General features: G+C 35.4%; 1 protein-coding gene across 13 annotated transcripts in view; it reads right to left on the bottom strand.

Moving 5' to 3' along the window:
• PPFIA2 (PTPRF interacting protein alpha 2) overlaps positions 1-12,604 on the bottom strand; it is a 324,459-nt gene that overhangs the window by 115,170 nt on the left and 196,685 nt on the right. For 12 of the 13 annotated variants that reach the window (XM_039386745.1, XM_027747811.2, XM_039386744.1 and 9 more), the window contains one exon: positions 9,407-9,508. In XM_039386745.1, coding sequence (XP_039242679.1) covers positions 9,407-9,508 — 102 coding nt within the window. Of the gene's footprint in view, positions 1-9,406; positions 9,509-9,853; positions 9,876-12,604 lie in introns of those variants that run through there. The other variant, XM_039386750.1, reaches the window with a different exon arrangement.

Here is a 12,604-nt window from a genome sequence, read left to right as displayed (position 1 = left end):
CATAGGGCTACCATTGCTGTTCTTACTGCCTGAACATAAAAGAGAATTGGTTAGCTACAAGGTTAAATCAGGATAGCTAAATTCATGAATCATAATGCATGTTAAATATCTAAGTCATTGAACTGGAAATTTGAAAGTTACATGGATAATTGTTTATTATCTCTCCTTTGATGTGGTTCTTAATATAGCTACTACTAGTAATTATATATATTTATCTTTAATCCATAGTCATTCTCATTCACACAATGGCCTTTATTGTTCCATTAATTAACAGATGGCAAAACTAGAGTGCAATCACATTGGAGTTGTAATATATAGATATTAAGATAGGAATGAATAACATTTGGTGTCATCTTTGCTTCAAACATGATTCTTATGTCTGGATTTACACCTGATTACTATGTTACAATAACTGTACTATCATAAAAATAGTGAATGCATATGCAAATAATGTTAATACATTAAGAATTGTAATGACTCCCCTCAGCTCAAGAAAGGAGGGTATTTCTATCATTTCTGAATCCAAGTGGTGACCTGTATTTATCAAAAGCAAACGAGCAAGAAATTCACAAGCTCTGTCAACCCTGGAGGGCTGATAGCAGATACAGGTAGATTTTTAATTATTTGAGGCAGTCCAATGTAACATGCAAATATGAAGAGACCTCTTAATGATAGAGATGTCAAGAATTCAGTATGGGGCTCTGGTAGGTTTGTAAATTAAATGAGGTCAGAACAGCATCCAAATATTTGCAGAGCTTTTCTGTTCACAGGATCACATACATAGTTAATTGCTATCATGAATAGAATTGAATGTTTGAATTTTGTTCTAAATTATTATACCTTCATGATTTTTCTAGGCCCCCTAGTTTATCTGGGAGAGAGCTGGAGAAAAGTCAATATCTGACTTCTAATTCTACAACCTACTCTCTGCCCTCTCTTCAAAGAGTCTGTGAGGCTGCAACAATTCCTTCTCTGTGCAGCCTGACTCTGCATCACTCTATAGCCCTGGGGTACCCAGAATTTGATTCTAATCTGTGCTGTGGACTTAGATTTCTCCGCAGTTATTCCCACTTCCTGGTTGATCCTGTTAGAGCCAGGCTCATCCTACCGTGTTCTCTTCATGCAGAAACTTTTCAATGCATCATAACTACCTCTAGATCAGTCTAAATCCAGTCAAAGGACTATGAATTTCTGGAGAAATGGGGAAAAAAGGAAAATATTGATTCACTGTTGAGTTTTTAGTGTGGCCATTCATTCCACAAGTCTGTTAGTTGTCTAATGCTCAAATCGACATCCACTAAACCAGTCCAGAATAACAAAACCTTGTCAACCTCTTTTTTCAGCCTAACTGAGCAAACTTAACATATTTGATTTTCTGTTACCCGAAATGACTTATCTCCCAGACAAATGCTGTGATGATCAGAGACTTCTGAGAGCCTGTATGCAAGTATTAGTTGGAAATGAAAATGAGAAAATCTGGTTCAGGAGAGAAGAAAAATGATGGTGACATGGAATTCTTGACATTGAAAACCTTTCATAACCTATAACACAGAGATAAATAAGGAACGTACAAAAAAACCCTAATATACATCCACAACTTCACTTTGAGCTGGTGTAGACAGACAATCCCAAGAGGGAATTTGAAGTCAGCATGGACAGAAGAAAGACCAAGACCCTTACTAAACAAAGGCAGAATGGAGATTGAAAAGAACAATGAAGAGAGAAAAACAAGTTAAACAAAGTTTTCAAATATAAGTGCAGAGCGATGAGAACTCAGAATTTCTAATGTGGTAATTGTGGAGAGGTTTGCTATTTGAGATGAACAGTGCAGCACCTTAGCCCTTTGTAGAGCTGCAGATAACATATTTAACTCTAGATTAAGTTACTGCCATGATATATATCCAGATAGAATACTAAACCAATACAAAACACAGTACTAAACCAATGACAGTCATTCATTTAATATACATAAAAGCTACATTTGCCTTTAGCTTAGAACTACCATTTCAGAGGAGAAAAAAACATTCCAGTTTCTGCATACGTTTCACAGTTGTTAAATAAATCAAGTGCAAAATGCTGTGTTGCCTATTTTACTGTATAAAGACGGATAGTGAAACGTCACAGCTAGGGTCAAAAGACTCATAGAGAGCTACCACAGTACTTGTGAACATTTCACACTTTTTTCTTTCTGTTCTTATTTACTCAAGCTACTCTGTTTGCAGTCACTCATTCTTCTGGAAACTACCTCTGAACACTCCAAGTTTCCTTACCATCAGCCCTACGAATGCCCAAGAAGGAATGCTAATACAGATTTCTGGCTTGCAAAAATTCCTTGGTTTTGCTTTTCAACAAAAGTCCATTTTAGGTCTCCATAAATTCTGTGAGCACTGCTTACAACAAAACCAACTAAGCAGGGAATACTATTAACCAGGTCTTTTAGTACAACATTACTCCCAGCCGTACTGAAAGAGAAAAAATCCCAAGGGTTAGAATATCTGACTGTGACTGAGCACCTGATGGCAAATCCTTGCCCACTACTCTGATGAAATGTTAGAATCACAGAATCATAGAATTTTTTAGGCTGGAAAAGACCTCTAAGATCATCAAGTCCAACCGCTAACCCAGGACTGCCAAGTCCTCCACTAAACCATGTTGCTAGGTGCCACATCTACATGTCTTCTAAATACCTCCAGAGATGGTGACTCTACCATCCAGCCTGTTCCAATGCTTGATAACCCTTTTGGTGAAGAAATTTTCCCTAATATCCAACCCAAACCTTTCTTGGTGCAACTTGAGACCGTTTTCTCTCATCCCATTGCTTGCTACCTGGGAGAAGAGGCTGAACTCCACCTGGCTTCAAACTCCTGTCATGTAGTTGTAGACAGAAATAAAGACCCCCTGAGACTCCTTTTCTCCAGGCTAAACAATCCCAGCTCCCTCAGCCAATCCTCATAAGACTTGTGCTCCAGACCCTTTACCAGCTTTTATGCCCTACTTTGGACATGCAATGATACTGCTGTTTTATTCAACTTTGCCCCAAATACAATTATGTTAAACTAAAGGATAATAGATTTTCTCCACTTCCCTGGAAAGAGCAAATGTCAACTATCTTGACAGAACTATGAAGTGTCTCACTGCTACAATGATGGGGAAGGAGATATGTAAACGTAAAAAATGCACATTGAAGATGACAGTGTGTCCACGGAATGTTTAATTTCAGTGACTGAAGGAAATCACAACTTGTGGGCATGTTGAGGACTTTCCTCCTCATATGTAGTTCAAGAATTAGTATTCCAAATATTCCAAATATTTGCGAGAACATCACAAGATTTCCTCTTGAAATAACATTGTAACAATACTGGTAGTTCATTTAAACTACAAAAAAATTGTTAGAAGCCGCTTCAGAGATTTCAGTATGTTGCAATTAAACTCTGGCATTAATAGTGATCATGGGCTGTTGAGCATTTTCTGCTCCCTCACACTGTGTCGAGCTGTTACAGTTGTCAAGCACTCAGAGGGACAGGCAGCTTGCAAGGAAAAGAAGAAGATCAACAGCAGCAGGTAGGACAGAATCACCCACGCATCATTGCTATGCTTTTCCTACTGGAAAGCGTAAGCTTGACAATGAATTATGAAATAATCTGACAAGTGAGTTTTATATGCTGGGTAAATTTTAGGATGCTCAAGATGCTGTGCTGATAATTGTACCTTATGTAAATGGAATGGTTTCTGGCGCTCTGGATTTTTTTATAAGCATAAAACACGTATAAAAATAATCATTTAAAGACTTAAAAATGCTCTAGTGCATATTCTGTGAGTGAATGAAGCATCTTTAAAGTGTTAATTAGAACTAAATCAACAAGAAAAGAGAAAATTATTAGAGTATACCCAGTTTCCTGTATTTCTCAAATCACCTACAAAGCACTTATGGAAATGATTGATTTCTGTGAAATGGAACAGCACGGTTAAATTTAATGGTATAAACTACATCGGTGTGGATTATTGCCTACTCTGCTATACTATACCATACCATCATGACTACCTGAACACTGATTTACGTACGGAAAATGGAAGAAGTTAAAACATTCTTTTTCAGGAATGAAGACTCAATAAGTTGATACTAGTGTGACTCAATACTATTGAGTATACTATTGATACTATTGATACGCACTATTATAGGACAAGGATTTTAATGAATATAAAATTTTTTAACTTTCTTTATTTTCAGCAAAGTTTTCTGCAAAAAAAGTTCACATCAGGATAGTAAGTGCAGAAATTATAGAATCAGCAGATAGTAATGAAAAGAAAAGGAGAATAATAAATAAAGGAGTACAGTGAAAAAACAAAGATAGGGTATTTGCTAAAATGCGACAGACTTAGCTTAAGAGATTCTTTGGAGGAATAGGTTAACCCACTAAGAAGACAATTCTCTTTTGAGGTCCAGCTTAGAATTTCTCACCAGCACGGGCAAAATTGAATTTCCTTTCAGTCTATATTTAGAATGAACATTATTCAGTGAATCTCCATCTCTGGTGTAAGTAAAGATGACAAGTAAAATAAGCAGACATGGGGTTGAAGATTATCTCTAAATCCAATCACAAAATCAGTGATTTTCTTTGGCATTGTTCCACAGTGGTGGAAACTACTTTGCACCTGTGGTCAGCTGGTGTGACCTCCAATAGCTATACTTGTAAGATAACAGTGAAAATCATTCTTTGAAAAAACAAAGTTACAGCCTTATTACAGCATTATTTGCCATGTCTGTCCTCCTGTACAGAAACCAAAATACTAGCAACTTAAAACTTTAATGAAATCATATGTGAAACAAAGATATGAAAGAAAATATAATAATCAGGATAATGATTAAAGTAATAGAAAGAAAGGGGTTTTATAAGAATAATGAATACAAATATAATAACTATTAGACTACACAGATTACCTGAAAACACAGGTATTGATTAACTATATATTACATTCACTATCTATTGTCACCCTATATTCAGTGACACTTCTTTTTTTGAAAGAAGAAACACATGAATCTAGAGGATATTTCATAATATTGAGGCAAAAATAATGACATTTACATCATTTATGTTAGTGAAATAATGCTTTAGGATTTGCAGAACTTCAAGAGACAGCTGTACTTATTTTCAAGTGTAGAGTGCTTTTAGACCATAAGAACTCACATTATCATGTTAAAAAAATAAAATAAAGCGCCTGACTCAGTTTCAGCACCTATCAAACTGATGTAACTAAAAGGATATATTAGAAAATAACCTAAATAAAGTAGTTAAAACCATATTTTGAAAAAATATTCCTAGAGTTTCCCAACACAATAGAAGGGAATTTGAATAATGAAATATAAGGTTGAGTTCTGATCTATGGGTATTATGACACTGCAGTGCGTAATTGAAGATGTTTCATAAACCATTCAATAAAGAATTGAGAAAACAAATATGAATAAAATCAGATATAAGTCAGCCTTGTTAACTTTAATAAGTGCTTCAGCTCCTAAGGTATGAAGAAAAAGAAAGATGTTGACACTGTCTTTGTTACAGCTGTTTCATTCAGGAACATAGGTTTAATTTTTGTTCTTTCTAGACTGCTAAAACTAAAATATTTCAGACCAATTTAAGTAACAATTTAGGCTATATTAAAAAAGCATACATTTGTGTTCAGTTCTTTTTTGTTGTTTTAGTGAAAAAAACACAATCAGGTTAATCCATATCAGTATTGTAAGAGGTTTTTTTCTGCCAAACCATCCCCCAAATTTCTTCATAATAATATTCTGATTAAATAAGTTAATCCTACACACTTTTTCTACTTTTAAAGAATACAGATTGAGACCAAAAAAAAATCTTTCAATTTTAATTTAAATTTAAAGTAGTGCTATTTTATAATCTCCTTTAAATAACAAGCTAGATCACACTGACTTGTCTTCCAGCTTCAGAAAAGATGCTCTCTCTCTAAATGCTGTAGTTGATCATTCTAGTTAGAGAATATCCAGAGAAATAACTGTAAGGGTTTCTATTAAGATATTTTGTACACGTTTTCAGAGTTCTGTTAAATGGTTTTGCAGAGAGAATCTGTTTGTCTTCCTATCAGCAATGCCACATCAATCAATACCTATACATGTTCTTCTGCACTTTCTCTTTTGCCTCGAGTACTGACAGAGGAAGTTGCTAGCTAAGTTTTTGACATGCAAATATTTATACTGTAATATGTCAGAAAAATTTAATTATCATAGGCAGTAAAAATGCATATTCAACAGCAAAAGGTCAGTAGGAAGCTTGGCGTAAGAATGCTCCTAGAAGGATTGAGTAGGAACTTGATTAAATATTGGGGTAAGGTTTAATCTCTGGTAATTTGGCTGAGATTTAGAGTATATGGGTCCCAAGAATGTAATTCTATCATGGTCTCTCTCTAATACGTTACCATCAAGATCTACTACTGCAGCTTGGCATACAGTAAGAAATCAGAATATCTGTTGTTGGTTTTGGGTTTTGTTTGTTTATTTATGTGATTAGCAAAAGTGTAGGAGGCTGTAGGAAATAAAGAAACACATAGGTATGGGTATAAAGTAAAAAAAATACTGCCAGTTAGTCATAATTGAAAATGTAAAGGGGAGCTAGAAGGCTAATGTGTACCCAGAACCTGAAAGAATTGCCAACTTTCATTTCTTTCTGCTGATCTTCAGTTTGAAGCAGGAGGTGCTTCAAATAGTATCTTTATGCTGTTACCCCAGGGAGATAGAAGGTTGGATTATAAAATTCAGAAGGTGCAATTTGGAACTGCGCCTCTTCATCTAAAAGTGGTAGGAAGTGCTACTTGGGACAAAAGAGGTTATCGTGAGAGTTTCCACTATGTGTGGTTATGCATGAGCGTGCCCTTGGAGGTCAGGTTAGGTAAGCCTTGCTAGCTTGCCTCTAGCCAAGCTAGAACTGGTTCAAGTGTGAACATTAGAAGGATGGACAAAAGAAGCATTAGTTGGACTAACTTTATGTATGAGAAAAGACATTTAATTTTCTCATTGTGATAGTGTATCAGTGGTCCTCCAAATATTATTACTTTATTAGAATCTTTGCTAAATTTACAGAAAAATTTTGGGGTAATTTTTTTCTTACAAAATATTAATGCTATTTTGTATTAATAACAGCATAGATCTCAGTTTGCAAGAGTGCCTCTTTATAGGCAATGCCTTTACAATGAATGTTGTTAGAAATCTTATTACTAGCCTGTCATCAAGACCGTATGTTGAAGACAACAGCTTTGCACCTAAAATGCTTGTCTTCCCCAGTAAAAGAAGTGTTCCTATAGAAGACAGCATGATTATTACAGTCAACTCTTACAACTAATGTAATATATGGCAGCTTAAAGCCTGGGAAGAACATATATATGACATGATGGAGGGATAACTTATTAGTGAAAATGCTAGAGGTCAGGGTAAAGCATGTCTGAGCTTCTTCTTTCTCCTTCTCCAGTATTACTTGAACTCTGTATTTCCCTTTTGCTTCCTGTAACATCTCCTGCATTCCCTATATTTTTTCATAGCCTAAATATTTTGAGCTCCAGTACCTAGCTTCATTTTGAAAACACATTGTTAGTGTTTACCAATTTTAACTGCAAGGACTTACAAGGATTATCAGACTCTATAACTCTCATTTGTTGATATGAGTTCTGGAAAACCTCTTACTGATTTTTCTTTTACATAACACAAGAAACAGAAGGATTATCTTTAAGCTTCTTGGTCTCCAAAGAAAATGCCTATGACAGAGATCAGTCTGACTTAGGAGATGACTTGCATTTGAGTCATCTTCCTTTTCTCTCACAGTTGTTTGGCAAGTGACTATCTTTGGCTACTTGGCTGTCTTGGAATTTTTGCTAGTCTGCATTGCTTAGATCAGGTATACCCACACTAGGTATTGGTACACTGCAGTTTTAATACGCTAAAGTTGGTGTTCAATGGGCTTTGCAGTGAAGTGGATAAAGCATTTTTACATTAAATACTAAAATAATGACATATGTGGCAGCTACTGATAATTTAAGCAGTCTTAGAAAGCCTTCAGATTTGTAGCTGAGATGCTTTGCTAAGTCTAGAAAATGCAGTGCAATTCATACATGCTTCTCCCAATTAATTAATTAATTAATATTATTTTTGGGGAGTAATTTTGAACTGCTAGGAATGTGTGACAATCACGGGAGAAAAAAAAGGTCTCACCTCTGTCTCCCATCATGTTTCCCAAACCCATCACCCGTAAGAATTTGTGTTAAATGTGATCATCTCCTGCACCCCAAGAGACCATGGAGGTAGATGGGTCAGCTTTGTCTCTTTGTAGGCATCTATATGATCTGTCCTTCCTTGGATTTCTGAAATCTATGGCACCCTAGTGCTATAGTTGGACAGAAAAAAAGGAAGGAGAAAGGCCCTCTCTCAGTTCTTTTGGCATATACATTCTTACATTCCCTTCAGAATGCAAATTAACTGACTAAGGAAAGATGTTATCTGAGTATCCAAAGTATTATTAGTTTATTATATAGCAGGAAAACAAGAGGAGTTACACAGATCACAGAAGAATGAAATATGGATATGAGAAAACACCAAGTTCAGCCTCTGAGATCTATTCCATATGTCCATTACCAGCCTGACTCCTGTCTGGTCTGGGACTATTACATCTCTTTTCTCACACCTTTCCACAAACACCATAAAACCTTCTCTGCCACTCTCTTCTACTTCTTGAGAAATTCTGCCTTTCCCCAGACACTTTTATGTGCAAATTATTTTATCCTGAAAACCGTTCTGTACATCATTTGAGAATTTTCAGAAGATGCTGTCACATATAATCTTGTTCCAAGACAGAACAACATCTTCTGATTGAAGTAGAACATGACAAATTTAAGGGTGAAATCTTGTCCCCACTCAGCTGTATGGCAAATGACATTTACTTCAGGGGTCACATGGCTGCATCTAAACTAAACAACAGACTGCCTGTGGTACATGTGGCATCCTTCACCTTATCCTTATTCAGATCAAATTCAAGGCACAAGGGAAAACAGGGTCTGTTGTAACCTTGCCTCTTGCATTGATAAAAGATGAAGATATGTGCAGGCCACTTAGGCAGGTCCTGGGGCTTGCAAGGCTGCATTATGGGTTTTAGAAAACATTTAAACTGAATGACCTTACCATGTTATATACAAAATCTGCTCTGTCTGTAGTATATCTGGCTAATACACTCATTTCCTCCAGGACTGTAGCACAGTAGATATGTCCTGCTACTTAGAATGTTTTAAGACACATTCATTTACTAAAGTGTTGGAATTTCTTCTTATTTACACAAATAAGGATTTAAAATTTTATGCAAGTTTACACATACATGACATCCAGAAAAGGTCTCTGCTGTATACTTACTCTTGTGTTGTTTCTTTCAGCTTTAAGTTCTGAAATCTCCTCCTCTTTTTCAAGCAGCTGTTCCCTGCATGCATTTAATTCTTTTGTCAGTGCAGCAAATTCCTGTAGAATAAAATTATATATGAAGTTACTCAACATGTAAGCACTAGAATAATTTAATCCATATGCATTCTAGAGTTTGAGAATTTGAATAATATTTAGAAATCATCAACACAAACTAAAATAGCATACGTAAACTTCAGCACCTACCAAAACCATTTCAAGTCTAGATATATCTAATAAAAAACAACTACTGATTTAAATGCATAATAAAAAAAGGTTCAGGATGATGGTAACATCTCCTATACATAAGCTACCAGAACCACACCAGAAGAAGAACAGAATTGGCCAATTTCATACCAACAGAGACACCACATTTCACACATAATGAAGTTCAACTCAACATACCCATTTTGCGAGTGTTCTTGCCTCTCTGTAAGGCATCCTTTGCAATATGGCATGGGAGAAAAAAGTTAAGGTATTCACTGATCAAAATCTATCTAATATCAGATTAACATAAGTAATACACGTGTTGTGAAAAAATACTCTACTTGATTTAACTATTTAAATGTCTTTGGGCATTATAGTGAAAGGTTGTGATGACTCAGAACAATATTTATGTTAGTTAGAATGAGCTTCCTATGAATCAATAACATAAAATGAAACTGTATTTTAAGTTGCTTCCGATGTGAAGCTCTTTACATGCAGCTAATAAGTATTCTGAAAAACACATCTTTTAGTTGTCAAAATTTCTATTAAAATGTCTTGATTTTACCATTGCTGTACTCTTCAACAATACACATAAATTTTTGTCTATACAAAGGGCAGTCATAGAATTGTCATTAATTTCAATAATGAAAAGGTTTCACTCCTATCTTTGACAGGCACAACATGTACTAAACTGTAGTAGTTAATTTTATATTTTACAGTAAAAGGATGCTACGTGTCCCATAAAAACAGTAAGGTAAAGGATGAAAAACCTTTAAAATTTGTGACCATGTCTTGGAAAAAAAAAAAAAGATGTCTTGAAGAACAGTATGGCTGCTCAACAAAGATGTATACGTATTTTTACATATTAAGTTAATTTTAGTTTGACCAAAACAGTCAGTGCTTAAGAACACCCACCAGCCCACAAGCAGTAAGTTAAACTGCCCCCCCCAAAAGAAAGCAGTTCAAGAAAAAAACATGTCCAGGTGGTTTATCTTATCAGTCAGTAGGATGAAGCTAAGACTAAATCTACTTATTTAAGACAAAAGCTAGCCATGCTCTCAAAAGAGCTTGGTTTGCTGCTTCCCCTCAAGCTGCAGAAACCAGCTTTTATCTGAATTAAAGAGCTGCTCAAAATAAGTTTGATGGGTATTCCTAGGCACATTCTGTTTCAGTCAAGTTTCTAAACAGTTAATGGTATATGGTATTATATATTAAAAAGTATTTAAATAAATTTCAAGTGATACTCTGACAACATGTAACTAAGTATGTTTTTTTTTTTTTTCATTTTTTCAGCAGCTGGAACTGGATTCACAGTAAACCTTCATGCAAATTGAATGGTAAGAAGGAAACTGTTCTTCTGATATCCTCAATTTTGTTTTAGACATCAGCTATTGCCCACATGAACCATAAAGTGATGATTGTGCCATACCTCCTAATCAGTATTTGCTTTTTACATGCTAGTGATCAGGTACATTTAAAGCTACATAGTATACTTTGATGTTAAAGCCCTTAGCTTAACTTTTAGAATGAGACTTAAACTGTAAAACTCGTTCCTCACTTTTACAAAGTATCCTTAAAACTCCTATCTGTAGATCTTAATTCAGGATTCAGAAACTGCCAGTCCAGCAGTGTTATTCTGTACAGAATTTTGTTTAAGAAACTCCCGTCCTTAAGGTTATAAGTAATGTTACATACTGAATGAAAATATCATATTTAATAGAAAGCCAGTGATCTCAAGTAAGATTGCATCAGAATTTTGAAGCACAAACCCACACATTCACACATATTCCCCTATAGCACTACAGGGTGGAACCCTTGTTACTAATTTACATACACTGTATACACGTGGATGAGTGTCTATAACACTTCCTGTGTGATCTATGTACTATGTTGTTGCTATTTATGTTTTCTCATTTCTTCGTATTGTTTCAGCTGGAATTAAAATAGACATTTTGGCATGTGCTTGGGCATCTGAATGGGTGACAGGTGATGGAAAGGATAACAAGTATCATCTGGTGATTTACAATTTGAGTTCCAAACTACAGGAAGGCAAAGCAGCCAGATTTTGTTGTTTTCCTTGGAAACAGAGAAAGACACGAGTTTATCAAATTGTACATCTTTACTGTGACAAGGCAAGCCTGGTCCCAGAAGTACAGACCCTAATGCTCTGGTCAATATAATCTCAAATAACTAAGGAATGAAGTTCCTACTAGTTTGCTGAGCAGTACAGAGTTTATTCTCAAGGAGATTTTTTTTGATCATCAGCATAAGTTTTCCCTTGCTTATAAGCAAATCATTACTCAAAATTCTGCTCTCAGAGAGTCCCATACCTAATACAATGCCATCTCAGCCTTGAAATACCTACACCTTATATTCATAATATCTATTATCATCTACCTTAGCTGGGCTACCTGTGTCTAGTGTTTAAGACCTTCTTACTTGAGTCACTAACGTAGCCACTTCAAGCCTTTTAATTATTCAGTTGCTGCTGCTCTCTGAAATTTCTCTGTCCTTTTGACATACCTGCAGTACCAACACAACAAGTAATCACCTCTTCATACGCCTGGAACTCAAGTGGCCAACTTCACCTGAAGTACTAGAGACTGCTCAGTTATCAAGAGCTTTGAATTCTCTGAATTGAATGATGACAGAAAGAGGGGTTTATTCCTTGTGTTTATATCATAAGCCTTTTACAGGGAAAGTCTAAAAGTAAAATTGAGTTTGCTCTAGAGCTTTACAAATTACTATTTGTCACACCTGCTTTGATGTATTAATAACTAGGATAAAACCTCACAGCTTGTTTTTCCAACTAATCCTTCAAAAAATACACGTAAAACTTAATTTAAATGTACCCTTTATATCCAAAGTATCCCTGAGATGAGACCGACACTCAGGGAAACAGGTTTTTCCCACAGGTTCGATACAAAGAAAAGCATATTTTTTTTACCA

The sequence above is a fragment of the Pipra filicauda genome, unplaced genomic scaffold, assembly GCF_003945595.2.
Source record: "Pipra filicauda isolate LSUMZ 115617 unplaced genomic scaffold, ASM394559v2 scaffold4_size7858003_pilon, whole genome shotgun sequence".
NCBI classification, from domain to species: Eukaryota; Metazoa; Chordata; class Aves; order Passeriformes; family Pipridae; genus Pipra; species Pipra filicauda.
The sequence above is the reverse complement of the archived record's forward strand: the minus strand, read 5'-3'. Positions and strand labels throughout refer to the sequence as shown.